At 37.7% G+C, this 17,924-nt stretch overlaps 1 protein-coding gene across 3 annotated transcripts in view; it reads left to right on the plus strand.

The window, feature by feature from the left end:
• Positions 1-17,924, plus strand: part of TUB (TUB bipartite transcription factor) — a 66,889-nt gene that overhangs the window by 15,858 nt on the left and 33,107 nt on the right. For all 3 annotated transcript variants that reach the window (XR_006180989.1, XM_042882110.1, XM_042882109.1), the window contains exons 2-4: positions 6,145-6,196; positions 7,688-7,850; positions 16,886-17,020. Coding sequence is in view for 2 of the 3 variants with exons in the window: in XM_042882110.1 (XP_042738044.1) it covers positions 6,145-6,196; positions 7,688-7,850; positions 16,886-17,020 (350 nt within the window). In the remaining variant the exon portion in view is untranslated. The remainder of the gene's footprint in view (positions 1-6,144; positions 6,197-7,687; positions 7,851-16,885; positions 17,021-17,924) is intronic.

Here is a 17,924-nt window from a genome sequence, read left to right on the forward strand (position 1 = left end):
AAAAAAAAAAAAAAAAAAAAAAAAAAAGGATACTAAAAAGTTTTTTGTTCTTTTTAAATCCCCAAAACAGAACTGTTGGATAAACAGAATTAAGTGCTGTAGATCTTAATGTACCATGAACATTTAGATAACCCTAACAGGACCAGCAGTTCAGAAAGGTCTCATTCATTTACTGATTTTTAATTAGGAAATTAGTGTGCTAGACAGGATTAGAACAGAAAATAAAGCATTTGGTTCTGTAATTATTTGTGCAACTACAAATTCAATTTCTGCTTTCAGCCATCTGCCCTGCAGGCATTACTTTTGCTATCATTTGAAACATTGCCACTCTGCATCTTCTTGTGTTTTGTGACTGATTCAGTGCTGGTAATTCTAATAAAAAAACATATCCATACTCCTGTCCCTTTTTCTCTTTTGCATGTTTATATGGCCCAGGAAAGAAGGGGCTTATTTTATCACAGTGATAGTAGCTGAAGGTTGCATTCTAGATCAGATGATTGAGCAGCCACTTTGGGGTCAGAAAACCTTTATTATTCTTAGCTAGAGGAAACCTTACAGAGTTTCAGGATGGTGTTGTTTTTGTTTTTAATAAGTCTTTGGTTAGGATGTGTGTCTGTTATAATACTGTTCTGTAGCACATATCTAGTTCTATTCCAAGTATTTAATGTGCAGTAAGAGATGTCTGGACAGTTCAACATACGGCATACATGGGAGAACAGATCTCATTTTATGTGGGCTTGCAGGTGTTGGGGTTTTATAGTTTGCTGGCTTGCCGGTGGGGAACTCGTGGAATGTCAGTGGTTTGAAGAACCTGTATGCCATTCCCTCTGCAGCATGACTTGTGTCTGCAGGTTCCTTGGCCACGTTGGTGGACACGTACAGGAGCATTTCTTGACAGTAACATTATCCAGAGTAGTTGGATTTTATTGAACTACTGTGATTTTATGGAAGCATGGAGATTACAGAGAAGTGTAATCAGCTGAACGTGACAGATGGTATCTTCTAAGTCAAGTGCTGTTTCTCTGCATGCTTTAACTTCATGTCTGCAGAGACTATGTAATGTTCAAAAGGCACATTACACCCATTCATGTACTTCTGAGTCAGCCTTATTCTATAAGATCCCATAACCTACTTCACTTGACACAGCAACATATTGGGTTTCTTCGCTGCAAGACTGCAGTATAGTTTAGTATTGTACATGGGCTACTATTACCCCATTATCCAAACTCTTAACTTTTTATAAGCTCAACTGTTTGTTTCAGGAGTTCTCCCTGACTATGTATGCATATCTTGCTTGTACGAAGGTCCCTGATTTCACATGGAGTTTTGGAGTGCTGCTGTTAGCAAGGTATTGTCATGAACAAGCAGTAGAGGAAAATGCATGGGTGACACTTTTAAACAGTATATGAAAGTTTAGTAGTCGTATGAATATTTGTTAATACAGGAACTTTTCTCATTACAGTTAAGTGCTGAACTGCAGAGATATGATAGATATGATTTCAGACCTCTGTGCTAATAAAACATTATTGTCTTGGAAAATCCTTCTCTGTAAGGCAGCGTCAGGAAGAAAGAAAACATTGCTTCCTTTGGCAAAAGCAACATCTGCTTTACAGTGTCAGACTTCTTCTAAAAAAAGAAGTAAATAAATTAATGACTACATACATCCTGCAGATTTTAATTAAAAACATCTCTTGTTTGTTCTTTTTGCTTGCAGTGGCTTACTGAAATGTGAGCAGTTTGCACATTCAGTGAAAGAAGTTGAGTCGCTCTCTGTTAAATGTATTTGGATTAAGGCTTTCCCTATTTTATTTAAATTGAAATCAAGCAATGTGAAGTTAAAGGAAAATATAGCAAGCAAATTGAGGAGCTTCATATAATGGTTTAAATGGTTTAAAAGCTTAATGGTAAGCTTTTGTCCTTAAAACTTCTGGAGTTTCTTTCCAAAAGATTTTTAAGGAAAACAGATTATGAAGAGCTTGGGATACTAAGATAAACTAAGTTCTTACATTTTTGTCTTTGTTATGATACGCAGTGCTTTAGGAAGCCTGTTTATTTTTGTGTAAATTGAATTTTATGTTGTAACTGTCTCAGTAAAATAGATTTTGGTTTAAAAAGTGTGTTAAAAAGTAATGCTTTGACAAGGTGATATTTCATTTATAGTTCCCTTTAGAAAACAGGATGGGGGATGTTTGAATCAAATGCCATGTACAAAATTTGAAAATATTGCTATCTGTTTTATGGATCTTGGACCACACTTTCAACTTGAATCTCTATAATATATAGCTGTAGTCTTGCAAACTTCTTAAGCCCAACATCCAGTAAGTTCTCAAGGGTAAGTTGCTTGAGTTTGAATATAGATGGATGAGTCTTCTCTGAATCGTTATCTACAAGGAAATATATACAAGCTATGATTTGTTAACTGAATTTGGAATAGAATGTATTGCTGCAAACCTGGAATACTGTTTTTAATATAATACACAGTGTAAAATCGCTCTTCCTTACAAATGTTGTTTAAGCCATGGCCAAGTTGCTAGGTGAATACATGATAATTGGTCAAATAGAAGGGAAAGTGCAGCTTGCTGGATCTTCAGGATGCTTCAGCACAAATTGCTCACATGTATGTATTCTCTTCAGTAATTTAATTTTCATGAGCTATAAAGTATATTTCCTTATTAAGACTGACTGAGTTTCATGCTGCTACTGGGATTTTCTAGCATCTCACCACGCATGTAGGCAGAATTGTTCTAACAGCCTCATTCTCTACGAGATTATTTCCTGTAGTGATCCTGCCATGTTACAGCTTTGGTTTTCCTACTGTTCTGGGACTTCAGTCTGTGTCCATGTCACTTATTTTGACTATGGAACAACAAAATCTTTGCTGCTTCTGAATTTATGTAAGATGGTCTGGGTCTCCTTGCACACAGCTTATGCTACAGAAGTACTGTTTCTCTTCCCTTCTTCCAAGGGAAAAAGCAATTGGTTTCTGCTCTTTTCAGGAAGGGTAAAGACTCTGCTGCTACTCCTAGACTTTCATCTATTCCAAAGAAATGAAAGGGCAAATCTGCTGTATTTCAGCTCTTGGAGTCTGAAATACCCACCAGAGTGCAAGGAGTACCAGATGCAGACACATTTGCATCTCAGGGTCTGCTGCAGTTCTTTTTAAGGCAGCAAAAGTGAGGGCTTGATGGCATTGCTCCAGAAACAAATCTTTTGTTTATTTAGTTATTTATTTTTTACCAAAGCCTAATGTTTCTTTATGGTAAATCTTGGAAGTCACCCAGTCTGAGGAGAGTTCTTCCATTGAAATTCAGGGTATGTGAATTACTGGCTGTTAATCAACAGTTCCAAGGTCTCATAGAAACTAACAGCAAAGAGTATGGTCTCAGACCAGAGCATTTTGCTATTATATCAGAAGAATATACAGGCTACATTGGATCCTTTTCTTCTCTAGGCTTGCATGAGCATCAAGAAAGGACAAAGTCACAGCTTTTCAGTGGTTGTGGCATTGGTAATTGTTAAAATATAACTGGTGGTAATTGGATTACTTTTAAGGCCCTGACTACACTGTGATGGACTCAGAAGAGTGGTGTGGCTGTCTGATGGCAGTAAAGCATTCTAATACAATTCCGTCCATCTGAAAGGTGAGAGAATTGATGAACTGTATTCTGCTGAACCTTGGTGTCTGTGAAGAAAGCTGGAGTTCAGTTTTAGTGTTGAGCATTGCAGCCTAGATACTGCAGCAAGGGCAAGTGCACATTTACAAAAGGATTGTGGGAAACGACCCAGAACTTGATAAAATACAAAGTCACAGAAAGAAAGACTTGGAAGCTGCAGAAGGCATTTGCAGGTGGGTATCAAGGCATGATGCTCTTGCTGTCAGCTTTGATTATACTTATTCACTTACCAATGTCTTGCAGTAAAAGGGCAATATGGAAGGGTGTTTTCATGTTATGGCATCCACAGCTTTTAGATGGAGATTTGTTTCTTGGTAGTCCTTCAGCATGTCTGATACAGTTGCTTTGTTTTCCTGGAATACTGAATCAATGCAAATCACACTCTTCCTCTGCCTGATGTTTGCTGTGGTGCTACTTAAACACCTGTGTTTAAGTTAAGCTGTGAGTAAGAAGACCTGTGGAGCTGTGCTTGTTTAGTTGGACCCCTGAGGTCAGCTTGTGGCTTCCCAGGGAGACCCAGGTGAGGCTTAAAGCAAGTCTGAGGAGATTTCCCTTCTCCCTTGTTCTACACAGTGTGGTACATCAGGATATGATATAGGAAAGCAGAGGAAGCTACAGACATCCTGAGTGCCCATACACCTTGTCTGTGATAGAGAATTTGGAATTAAAGCTGATCCAGCATAGTACCGAAACCATTATATGCACGTAAAGATGACTACTGAACTGATGCTTTATGGAATGTCTGAGAAGTGTATAAATATCTCATTTAACAAATCTGAGGGCGTCAGCACAGTCTGCTTTATAAAGCAGAATATGAAAGAAGAGATCAGAGTTTTCTCCTTAGCTCTGCAAATGACTGGTGAAGTGGAGCAATATTGGCTCTTGAACTCTCTATTACAGCTGCACATGCATTGCTGCCTCTGCAGTTCTTAGGATCTGTGCTATCATCATTACATGTTTTTGTCTTTTTCTCTAGCATTATCTTAAATGAGAAGGATTTGTTCAGTCCATTAAGCCCAAAAGTTTCTTCTTGGTATCTTTTACTCAACTGTTAGTTCGAAGGTATCTCACTGGGTATTAGTGCAGCCAATATGTATTGTGGTTGTACTAAAACACCTCTGGATAAGCAGATACTGTGTACCGTAGAGGAATATGTGCCTTCTTGTAACTTGTTTCTGTAATTTATCTAATTAAGAATGCTTGGTATAAAGCAGAAGAATTTCTTTTTTTTTTTTTTTTTTAATTATGAATAATGCATTGTGTCTACAAGAGACTGCATTATTTCCTTCCTCAGGTTATTGTACAGCATAGTTTCAGTTCTTGGAATGCCAGTCTTGGTAAGAATTAAGAATTGTGTAAATTTTAAAGGCTGATACTACCAGTAGTACTTAATTGCAGATCTTGATGAAGCTGGTGTTGGTAAGATGACCATCTGTATGTCTTTTTAAGCTCTACTGCTAGGTTGATTTTTCTCCTAAGGAGTATGTATTAATGCATGGGAAGTCCCCTTTATTTCCATTGTAATATAATTTGGCTTTACATATGTCAGAATGCAGGTTCATTTGTCCTGGAATCCTTTTTATCTCTTAATAGTTAAGAGTGATCATAGAAATGGAGCTAATCTCTTTATTATTTTTTTTTAAGTGCTGTAAGAGGAAATGGATTCTGCTTGTAAGAGGCTATTTCTGTAACAGAGTATTCCTTGTAGGTGATATATTACAATTTAAAAGACTTAATGATCTGCATTCAAAGTTTAACCATAATGTTCTTACAATGGAGACCTTTATTCTCTAGAAAAGAAGTATAGTCAGTCATTTGATAAAATACCTCATAAGAATAGTTTTCTGATTGCAATACCATTAGCTTTAACATCTAATTAATGAAAACAATTGAAAGTGCTGGAGCTAATCTCCCAGCTACTAACAATTAGCAGAAAGAAATACATCAGTGGCACCATGCTGTTTGTCTTGCCAGTCTCTAAGGATTGAACAGCATGTCAATAAGTGTGACTTCAGGTATTCGGAAATAAATTCTGGTGTTCAGTTTGCAAAGTCTGGATGGTTAATTTTTCTAAGATGATTTTAAATACTGCTGAGTTCCTAACGCTCATTACTTTGCATATGACTTACATGCAAATTTTCAGTCAAATCCCATTGCTGTTTACATTGATATTTTCATTAGAAGATGGTGGAGAAGAAAACAAGCTGTAGACCATAGAGTTTGCATTTCTTTGTGATCTGGTTGATATAAACTTTTTATTAAAATTTATGTGAACCAGAGTTTTCCAGTCTTTCACAGACTGCATTTAAACTCTCTTAAGCCGGCTTTTGCGAGTTGAGACAGGCAAACTTCCATGGAGCACAGTGGAAGTTTTACATAAGTAGCTTTTGTGGCACTTGGCTTCAGTGATTGCTGTTTGGTGTTTATTTTGAGTGATAAATCTGTTCTAATTATGTACTTGTCTTTACAGTGTTCTGGATGATGAGGGGAGCAACCTGCGTCAGCAGAAGCTTGACAGACAGGTAAGATTTGGAGGAGTATCTTATTGCCTTCTGAAGTCTAGATCTTGGAGCAGTGAAATCTGCAACACGCATGTCTGGTAATTGGTAAATATATCATGCAAGAAAATTGCATCTCTGATTAGGGAATGCAAATGAGAAGTCTGTGGAGGTCACAGCTTATGTAAAATTCTAACTTCTACTGAAATTTTTCTTATGAGATTAACATCTCTACTGCCCTGAACTCATTTTAAGTTTGCTTACAATGTGTTTATCACATTAGTGGACTGAAAAGGACAAGAAGTTTTTGCAAAGTTGTTGGCCAGCAGAGATTTACCACGGAGTTTTTACATCTTTTCCTTTTCGTTCCATGTATTTAACCTTGTGGCTACAAACCAGTGGCATTATGTTCTATGTTATCTGTTTTGCTACTGTTATCCTGCATGATTCATAGAAAATGATTCAGAATCTCTCTAATGAAATCTCAGGAAATTTTGCTGTTAAATTTTAATGGGGTTTGAGGTTTCCATTTCACCTTTTTTGTGTGTGTGATGCCTCTTCCATAAACCTTTGTGTTTATAATTAAACCTTGTAAGTTTAATTTTTATTGTTACATCCATTTCTTCTCCCATCTTTTTGTTTTTTGTTTTTGTTTGCATGTCTACTAGCATTTCATTTTCAAGTGAGAAAATGAGAAAACTTTCTGCTTATTGTTATGCTGACCATTCTGAAGTTATATTGGAACGTTACAGACAGCTTAAGGAGCTGTAAGGCTCCAGTCTCCATTCTTGTTCTTAATTTCTAGCATGTCCATATGGATATGCTTTTAAAAGCATATCCAAAAAAGATATCACTGTACATCAGCACAGGGGTGGTAAAGAAATGGATAATTAAAATAAACATTTCTGTTCTCTGAGACTGTGGAAGATGTGTCAAACAGAGAGGTATCAATGGAAACTGCACAAAGCAGCTGGGAGAAGAAATTTGCAAGACTGCCAGGATAATTCCTTGCATTCCATCAGTATTGCTTTGATTTTCTGCAGGTGTAGCTGAGAAATTCAAATGTTTAATTAAAGTTTGTCTTGTATAATTAGATTAAGCTTACGTCCAGCATTATCATTTGTTTCTAATTTGCAAATGATCTGCTTTTGATTTATGGAAATTTAAATTGGCATCTCTGTGTCTCATGCCCTTGCTTACCCTCCCATTGCTTCACAGCTTCTCTCACTGTTGTTTTTCCAAAGGTTATTTCCAAGTAAGCTCTGACAGCTGATAGAGTGCTCAGAAAGATCTATTTTAATTGTTTGCTGTTTTCAGCAGAAGGTGTTTTAGCAGTGGGTTGGTGGTTTTTTTTTTTCCCCGAAAGATTTCCTATTACCCAAAATAACCCAAGATCCTACTTGCCAATTCCCACCACTAGAAAACTTAGAAGACCTGAAGATGATCTATTGTTTTTCATCGAAGATTGCTATTGTTTGGAGTCCAGTAACCTGATTTTCTTTGTATTTTCCTCAGCGAGCATTGCTAGAGCAGAAGCAGAAAAAAAAGCGCCAGGAGCCGTTAATGGTTCAGTCCAATGTGGACAGTCGCACAAGAGCGCGTAGAACGAAACATTCGGAGGAACAAGCACCATTGGTTGAATCGTATCTTAACAGCAACAGCAGCACCATATACCATGGTATACGAATGTGGTCTATTGCATGCATGTTTACTGCAAGTTGTAGTATGATGCTGACAGTGCTAAGTTCATGCTGTGAGAAGAAAGGTGTTATTTTCTAGTGAATAATCGATAACCTTCACTTGTTTGGGAGTAAGAGCCACTGGGCCATGGAAGAATAGGGAACAGAGGAAGGGAACTAGCTACCAGTTCAGATCAGTTGGCAATATTAAAGTGTCATCAGCCTTTGCTTCCTCTGAAGTAAAGCTCATACTGTACTAGTCTATGGATCTTGTCAGTGTTAATGATAAATTTGAAACTTCTTAACTAATTTCAACTAAGTTTGTATATCACGACCTCAAAGATACCACATTTCTGCAAGTTTCATTAAAGTAGGCGAGTAGGTAGAGAAGAATATCCAAAAGTTGTAAACTGTGGTCTGCAGTTTCTTATTAAAAATTACAAATTCCAAAATGGACAGAGACACTTCAGGTGAAAAACTGTAAAGCCATTTCTGTACTGTTCAGAGAATTGTCATCAGCAATAAATCCTCAGGAAACCAGTCGTTATTTAGTTCTGTATTCGGGTGGCCCATGCTAGTTGCCCCTGATGATGCTTAGGTGTGTACTTTTCCCCAGGTTATCCTAGAGAAAAGCTTGGGTTGCACATGTTCAATGTTGTGTCTCTTATAGATCTCGTTCCAGGCTGATAGTACATCCAAGAGGTATAAAGAACAGTGATCTTCAGTCTCTCTTGCTCTGCATATGTTGAATTTGATTCAACTCCATAGCCAAAGGTTTTCTTCTGTTAGTGTTGATGAGTGTGTGGGACATGAGCTGAAATAGAAGGGTACTGGGAGAGCAATGGATGTTTTCAGATTGAGAATTCTATTAGGTGGCAGAGTAGTTAGGGTTCAATGTCTGAAAAACCGAAGCCTAAGATGTTTTAGTGAATCTACACCTGAACAAAAAAGGCCAAAGCAGTATCTTAGTTTTAGAACAAACAAAAGCATAACTGTCAGTCCTTTCAGATGTCTCTCAAGTGCACTGCGTGTGCTCTACTTTTTGTCTGTTGCGTAATGTCATTTTCAGCTAGTGGCCACACCTTTTAGCAGGGTTGTAGCAGACATTTGCTGGACTAACAGATCATACTGTGAGAAGTGTAGGTTTACAAATGATGGGCACTTTTTTAGTTTTAGGTTTTTTATGTTTTTTAAACACGGAGAACATATTTCTTCTCCTTGCTCATCAGGTGCCATTATACACTGAACTTTTTGTACTGTAGGTAGAATCAGTAGCTCAGAAAAAAGCTCAGAAAAACAGGCATTATAATCCTATAAAAGGTAGCATATTATCTATGTTAATTGAAGTAAATTTTGCAACAGTTTGCACCATAGTGGACTTTCTGACTTAAGTGAGATTAACTGTGCTCTTAAGGTAAAGAGTGACCCTTCCTGTTATGCTGTACTGTACCATTTACTGGAATATTTACTAATCTCTTCTCCTTAAATCTCCTGATTTTTCTCTCAAACCCTTTCAATATTTAACAAGGTCTCAGAGGAGCAAAAGATAATGTTTCTCATATTCATCCTAAGAGTTTGTTAGTCTTTGAGGGTCAGCTGTCTTTGTAATAAGCCATGCCGTTAGCAAAAGCCGACTTAGGAGAATTTAGTTACTTAGTACAGTGCCTTATTGCCTTATAAAATCATTTGTTGGGAACATTACTCTTGAAAATATTACAAGAAATCTGAAAGCATCCTTTTTTGTTGTGGTCTTCTTTGGGAACGTTCTTAGTGTTTGCACGACACATCATTAGGTTCTGATGACCGGTTTTAACTACAGTATTCAACTTCAGGGTTGGTGCTTTTTTTTTTTCCCCTTCAATGAATACATTTGTATGTGGGAGTGTCGGATGCATGAGACAGCTGGGCTGTTTCTAAAGAACTATTCTGCTCTTTTCCGTTCATTTGTTTCTGCTCTAGGCATGCAGATTTTTAGTTAAGAATGAGTCTTTGATGGGAGTTGAAGGTCTGCTGAATGAACTACATTGCTCGGATGAACACGTTTGTTAAGTCAATTCCTGTACAGCAAATGCTGCAAAAGGAACACTTTACACCTACCATCCTCCTCTGCTCTTCTTTCCTTGTATTAATTCTATGCAGCACAGAAGCAGTGGTTGATTTCGAAAAATAGTTGGATGCCTATTTGGAGGTATCTCTGTGGTACTTTGCTCAAAGTAGGTCAGAGATAACATCTCAGAATTGCTGAAATGTTAGGCTTTCTGCACTGAGAAATTCTCTTTCAAACACTGCTATAGCTCACTGTGTTGCAGTTATCTTTGCTGCAGTGGTTCACTGATGGGCAACTCTATTCTGGAATAAAAACTGATTTCATTCCAGAATAACTGTCAGAGAGTAGAGTGAAAAAAAGTCAAGATCATTTTTATTCTGGAAGAAAACATTGGCCTGGGAAGCTCTTTGTAGGTAGATAGCATGGAACTACATATTTTACTACTTAAGCTGATTTCTTTCTGTATAAGCACCCTTTGCCATTAGGTATGAATTTTCAGATAAATAACTTCCACGTTGAAGTATGTCCCTCTAAAACCTTCTGGTTACTGTCATACTGGCTTATTAACTAATAACAGCAAAATTATTTGAGTTATCTGCTAGGACTGAGATGAATTTGATTGAACAGGCCAACCTGAGATCAAATAAATCCAAAAGGTCCATGAGTGGAGTTAATCCAGTTAGTCTGAGCTGGGTTACGAGCCAGTTTGCTACAGTTCCCACTACTTGCCAGCCAGCATCTGTGGATCAAGTAGGACTAGAAATTGTTTTCATTATTTGGAAGAGGTTGCAGAGATATATTTTATGGGAACAGAATCTCTTGTTTTATAATCTTTGCCCCTAGGAATCATAGAATCATAAAATCACTCAGGTTGGAAAAGACCTTAAATATCATTGAGTCCAACCACAACCTAACCATACTACTCTAACAAACTTCTGCTAAATCATGTCCCTGAGCAAATTTAGGCATACTAGCAGGAGAAGTACTTTAATGGCAGTATTTCTAGATTAAGTCCAGGACAAAGCTGACTGTGTGGAGGGAGCAGGAATTATGCGTATAAAATGAGCATAGTAGTCTTTTCCTTGGCACTGAAATGAATGTATTGATATTATTTTGGGGTCACTCCTGTAGGTTAGATCCTAGATGATCTGCCTGCCATTTCAAGCAGTAAGTCTCCTTCCATTAATTTCCATGATGTTTCGCTCCAGTTTATTAGAAAGCCTGTTTTTCTTGTAGTACTAAATACAACTTCATTACTTCATCATTAAAAATAGCTGAATAGGAACATGTGTTGAAATTAAGCATAGATTGTATATAGAAGATGACAATCTTTTATTCAGTGGGATAAGCTTAATCCTTCATTACCTTCTCTTTCTTGTGACCTTGTTTATTTTCAGTTCAGTGTCCTTCAGAAAGCATATTGCTGCCTGCTTGTTTAAAGTTTTTATTAAGTGCAGCTTGCCATTCTGTAACGCCTTGCAGTCACATCTACTTGTTTGTTGTCATGGATCTCTACACCCCTTATTTTGAAGTGCTTGTTCAAAACTTGAACAAACATTTTAGCCTCATATGGCACTGCAAAATTCTGCTATGACTGCAGCTTTTCTCAGTCTGGATTGCAAATGTATATACAAATCAAGTAACATGCAGAGATACACTGCTTACTGCAACAATTTAATTACACTATTAAATCACATTTCATGCAAATGATGAAAACCCATTTTTACAGGGAAGAGTAATTTTATATCTATGGAAATGGTGAATTTCCACCAGGGAGAGATTTTTCTTTTCGCAGCAGTGAGGAAGGCAGAGATTTGAATGCATACCAGATATGCTTTCATTAATATTACCATATTTTGTTGCAGCTGGGGCTTTTTTTTTTTAAAGACTTGGAATTAAAATTGTTTTCCATTAGAAACTCTCTGAACAATTTTCATGTCAACGTTCAGTTTAGAGATTATGATTAACCATGTGCTAAAAAGCAAAGTTGCTTCCTTGTTTTCCATTTTTGACATTCGCCAGCGCATCTAGAAAAATGGTCCTGTATTGTGTTGAACAGCAGGTTTCAGGTAAAAGGCATAGGTTTGGACTGCTAAGTTTGACATGACATTCTGCCCTTCTGTCATAGAGGGTGAGAGACAGGTGATGAGTACCAAGCTGTCAACATATAAGAGAATGTCAATTAACCATTTAAAACAAAAGGCAAACAAACAAACAAAAAAACCGTATTTAAGCATTCATCAGAACTGTGTGTTGCATCCTTGTATTTCACTAACCTTGAAATGAGGTGTTAGTTTATTTATTTGAAGGCAGCCAGGAATGTTCTATGGACAAGACTATTAATATTGAGAGATCCGGCAGCACTCCAAGTATCATGTGGGCAAAACACCTAACTTCCAATAAGCATATATTCTGAAATCTCCCTTACAGCCGCAGTCTCTTTACCCTTCATCCTTTAAGGCATCTTCTTGATTTATTATCAGTCATTACCATTCTAGTACATTCCCAAAATAGATGAACCAACCCTGTAGCTGCAGAGAACAGCAGGTAGCAAGTCATTTAGAGGTGTCTTTGTGTTTCTTGGTACTAGAAGTTTTGAGGTTTCGAGGCAGCTGAGGGAAACTTCTTGAAAAGCGCCCTTCTCTTTCTACTTGAAATACATTTCCTTGTTGCAATTTGATGTTGGGAAGCAGCAGCAGCCAGCAGCTCCCAAAGGAACAAGGAGTCTGCTTGTGAAAGTGAGCCCAGCACCAGCAGTGCCCTCACAAATGGGAACCCATCCCACAGGCTCTGAATGCAGCAGGCAGAGCTGGCTGCTGCCAACAGCATCCTCTGCAGTCCCAGATGCAGCAAGGAAAGAACTGGGGTCCCTCAAGCACCAACAAGTCCTCATGTACCCTTGTTCTTTTTGTCAGCCCTTTCACATTGAGCTTCAATTAACAAATATTTTCACCTTTGTAAAATCATCCTGGTAATGCACCAGTATTAGGGGCAGAAGCTGCAGAGCCACAAGTGATTTTACAGGCAGCATAATTTTTTGGGAGCCTGGAATCTGTGTGTAAGTTGCTAGTTGCAGGGACAGTGCCTTTGATTATAAGCATTTTAATGTGAACATCAACTAATCGTGACTAAATATTACCTTACATGCCAGCATCTTTGCCCTAATCCAGCCCCTTGCACGTAACAACTTTTTTTCTTCCTTACATTCTTTTTTTGTAGGCTTTTTGTACAAAAAATATTTTGTTCTACAAAAAAGGTGGTTTTGCCTTTCTTCTGGATATTTTTATGGAACCTATTATCTGTTTTAGGATGATAAAAGTGCTAGGTCAGTTCATAATCTTAAGTTGACAAAAAAAAAAAAAAGAAGCCAAAATAACTATTCACTAAGATTAATACGTTACAGAGCAAAGCAGTGAGCTGTTTTTGTTGTGAAACACAAGAACAATTCAGTCAACACCAGGAAAAGCACAACTGATTTGCCCCAATTTGTTGAGATACACCCTTGACTGAACTGTAGTTTAGCTTTCATTGCATGGTAATCTTTCTGGATTTCACTTTTACCGTGAGAGAACAAATCGATACTGTGATAAATAGAGTGAATAGCTTTATAGAGTTGAGCTAGTGGTTTGCATCACATCATTTATCCATCTTTCTACATGAGGTGTTCTCTCCACTACTTTGAGAGTTTTTAATCTGTCCATTTCTTTGTGTGCCTATGTAGTTTTTTACTTTCTTCATTCTTCACACAATATACTGATCAAAAATATTTTTTCTCCTATCACATGGCATTGTTATGTGAGAAGGTTTGGTATGTTATGTTACAGTTTCCCTTTTTTCATTTAAGAACATGAGGGACTTCGAATTGAATTTCCTGTGTGAACTTACAGTCATGAAGGCCAGACAGAAATAACATGCCTTTCATTGTCGTTCACTTGAGTATCTGCAGATAACTGGTTTTCACTATTTTTTAAAAATTCCTTGTTGTCTGCATCACAGATTATTCAATAATGCAGAAGTTGCATCCTTCCCATTGGTTATGAGTTGTAGCCCTACCCAATGTAAGACATCCTGCTCACATTTGTGTCTTGTCTAAATGAAAATTCCAATACATGCAAATCTAATTGGAAAGGAAAAATCATCTTTAATTTTTTTAATTAAAATTTTAATAATTTAGAGCTGGAAATATGAGATATTGGACTGTATTTTTGTGCGTAGTCACCTTACTGAAGGTAAGACCTTACTGAAGAGAAGTGGGATTTTTGAAGTTAACTGGTCTTCTTTTTTAATTGAAGTGAATGCATTTTTGAGTGTCATTCGTTGAAACTTCATCCCTGTAGCTGCATGTAAGAGTCTTTATTTGTCCTGTGCTACAGGTATCATTGTTTATCATTTAACTTTTTAGCATCCAACTGAGCACATAATCATATCATTATAGCAGTTTCTATTATGCAAGGAGGCCAGAGAAAACATTATCAAGTGGATGAGCCTTAGTAAAAGTCTGCTGTTCTCTAGGTAATCAGTAGCTAAGAATAATGTGGTGGGGTTTTGTGATGAAGATGATATTTTAGGATTTGATTTGAATTTAGTTTAGAACTAGTGCTTTAAATGTAATATTGCAGGTCATTAAAAGTTCCCTTAGAATTACGAGATTCTGTGCAAACTCCTTTTACAAACCCATCTGTAATACTGGCACATTTATGGTTCAAGTTTTATTTTTCATCCTCTATCACATATGTTTGAAAGTTCTGTTTACCATATACAGCAGTGATGGAGTAAGTTCAAAATGGCTGTCGCTTGGAAATTTTGCATTATAGATGAAAGTAGTGGAGGTATTTTCTTCTCTGGCCTTTGAAGCACCCATCACTGGAAGTTATGGGACAAAATGAATTCAAAAAGCTTTGGGCTTTTTCTTGTTTAATCAAAGAACAGCTGAGCAGACAGTGAGGATAAGTCTTTAACTTTTCAATGTACAATATCAGAACATTTCATCCCTTGCTTATTAATCATTGCCTCGGGCCAAGTAGATGATACTTCATCTGAAAGAATGAATGTGGTCATATTTAAAAGGGAACTGATTGGTCATTGAATGTCGGTCATTTATAAAATAACGGAGTTCAATTAAAAGGAGGATTATCATCTTTAAAACAATGGAAAGAACATACCCTCATTTTTATAGATCGACTGAGTTACAAGTACAGGACAGATTGCTGGGCTGACCAATCCTGCCTATTTAAAGACCGTGCAGCAGGGACACTTTGGTTCCCTGCTTAGTCCAAGGCTGCCATGCCTGTGGAAATAGGATGCCATGCTGCTGTGTATGTGCCACTTTCCTTGACATGCTGTGCGCTCACTCTCCAGTTCTGTCTTCTTAATTTCTGTAGTGCTCTGTGATGCTCAGCAAGGAGACTGCAGTCTTGGGATTTGTTTGATAAAAGGAGTGAGGAACTGGGCAATGCCAAGCTGTTCATTTGAGCTATTAATCACTCACACCTCTGCCTATTTCACCTACATACTCTGTAAAACTTGGGCTCTTGATGAAAAGGGAGTGTGTGTTAGTGAGTGCTCCAGATGCTCCTTGTGCAGTGAACATAATGCTCTTCAGACTGGATTGCTGCTCTGAGGAGAGCAGCTCTGGGGTTGTAAGGTGCATTCACACAGGCTGACTCCATCTTACTCCTCTGGGAATCTCTTTGGTGTTTGCTTCTGTTGCTCTTTGTGTGCATGGAGGATTTGGTGAACAGAAAAGTTGCTTCAGAGACCAGAAACTTGGGGAGAATTTCGCTTTTCAAAGGGACAACTGGCTGTCCACGTGTCATCACTAGCCCTTCTGGGGCCTTAGGAAGTGTGCCAGATATGTTTTTACCTAGATTTATAGGTGGCCAGTTTGTTCCAGTTAGATTCCTTTGAGGTTTTTTTATTCGTTCGTTTATTTTGAAGAGAACAATTCAGTTTTGGGAGTAAGAAATGGTGGGAGGCCCTGAGAGCCGTGGAGATATTCCTGTGGGATAAATCAGTCCCCTCATAAAGCTGGGGGCTTAGCAATTAACAGCAACCAGCAACTGGTGCCAACATTTTTTAGTGCCCACCTATAGGTTATTTTGCTTGGGATGTGAAGTTTGATGATGTCTTTATGTATTTCACAAAGATGATTGTTTTTATACCTCTCTACCTTACCAAGATTGCTTGAATTCATGGCTTGGCCTGGCCAAAAGGAGGAGTTACTGCGTGTGTTGCTTTGCACGGTTGAAATATTGACCTCAAAGCGTGTCATGCTTGTAGAAAGTGATAAAGCCTCTTTTTACTTTGAAAGCATCTAGCAGTATGTGAATTATGCTGACATTCATAGTTCGTGCCACGCATAATATGCTGAGACTTCAAAAAATTAATTTGTATGGTACAAGCTGGGGGGAGTCTGTAATTTCTGCTTTGTCTATAGTTTCTCCATAAAGTGCCTGGCTGTCCTTCTCATCATACTGTGGTGCTGACAGTTGCACAAGATGTGTTTCTCTGAGAAGAAAACCAGTGGTTCCTTGTTTATGGTTTTAGGTTATAGTTTTAAACATAGACACTACAAAGTCTAAATGAAGCTCTTCTGCCTTTATGCTGCTGCTGTTTGTGATCGGTCTGGCAGACTTTAAGATGAGGAAATGGGCTTCCTACAATAGCTCAGCAGCACATTAATGTTATGATGTTATTTTTGGCCTGAAAGCTAGCAGCTAGCATGTTATTGGAAAGAGGGAAAAGGTTAAGAACTACATCCCCGTTAACTTAACGCTTCCAATTTTTTACTGTAACTTTGCAATTTCTCATTTATTTGAATCTCCTCTTTGCATGAATTATCTGAAATACCAAATTCTGCTATGCCTGCTCACATCTTTATGCCTTCTCAGAATTCTCAATACATTCTCTCTTCTCTCTCTCAATTTGTTTCTCTCTTGTTTCTCTCTCTTTTTCTTTTTCATGGGGTACCCTGAATCTCTCAAGCAGTACAGGAGGCCGAACAGGAAGATGTAAAGGTGGCAGTGGATGCCCAAGCTCCGAAATCAACTAAAAAAGCCAAGGCAGCATCTGCAAGCTGTCAGACTGGCAGTGCCAGAAAGGAGAAAAAAGGGAAACACAAAGGTTAGCTGCATGCTGCTGAATGTCAGATGTTGAACTGACTGCACCAATACCTTTCTTCTTCTTCTTTATTTTTGTTTCGTTTCTATCAGAATCAGTAGCTTTCTGCAAATTGTCTGAAAGTGATTTATTGCAGTTTTTATGAGATTGGAAAATGCGGATGACTTGGAGCTGCGTGTGTGAAGGAGGGCTGAATGTGTAAACCACGTCTGTTCCAAAGGAGCACGTTTGTTCAAATTCTAGATGAGTAAGAAAGTCCTGATGAAACAGATGAAACAGACACTTTCCTGCAGTGTTAAGGAAATGACAACCATCTCACGCCAGTTTGATTTTTCTTTGTCTGTCCACATGTAGTGTAATTTGGAGGAACAGCCTCCATTCTAAGACTCTCACTGAGGCTTGAACGCTGCACAAATTTGAGGTTCAGTGAGAATTTTGAAAACTAAATTTGACAGATCCAAGATAATATCTTCAAAGGGATTCTTCGTGTTGTTATTTCAGGGTTAATCTGTCCTAACTGCTAAAATTATGTGGGGTGTTTGTCTGAAAAAAAAAAAGTCTGCAATGATTTTGGGTAATATTGGTTAAACACAAAAATGCTATTGATAATGACAGAAGTGTAGGTAATATAATAAATATATATATAAGATTTTTTATGTGTGCACACGTGTGCAAAAGAGAGATTTTTGTATCATAATATGCAAGGTTTTTTGTTTGATGGCTGATAACTAACGAAATTGATAAATACCTTTCCAATTGTTTGCAGTTCTTGGATAAAACCATTGTAAAACTGTCGTGCCTAGGCTGGACTGTATTCCCATCTGATGTTTTGCTGCAGTCTTTCTATTATTTCCTAGGTAGAGTGTAGTGTCTGTTGTTGACAAGCCTACTTAACGATAATGATGAC

The sequence above is a fragment of the Lagopus leucura genome, unplaced genomic scaffold (genome assembly GCF_019238085.1).
Source record: "Lagopus leucura isolate 7727_CA_CO unplaced genomic scaffold, USGS_WTPT01 Super-Scaffold_100033, whole genome shotgun sequence".
NCBI lineage: Eukaryota > Metazoa > Chordata > Aves > Galliformes > Phasianidae > Lagopus > Lagopus leucura.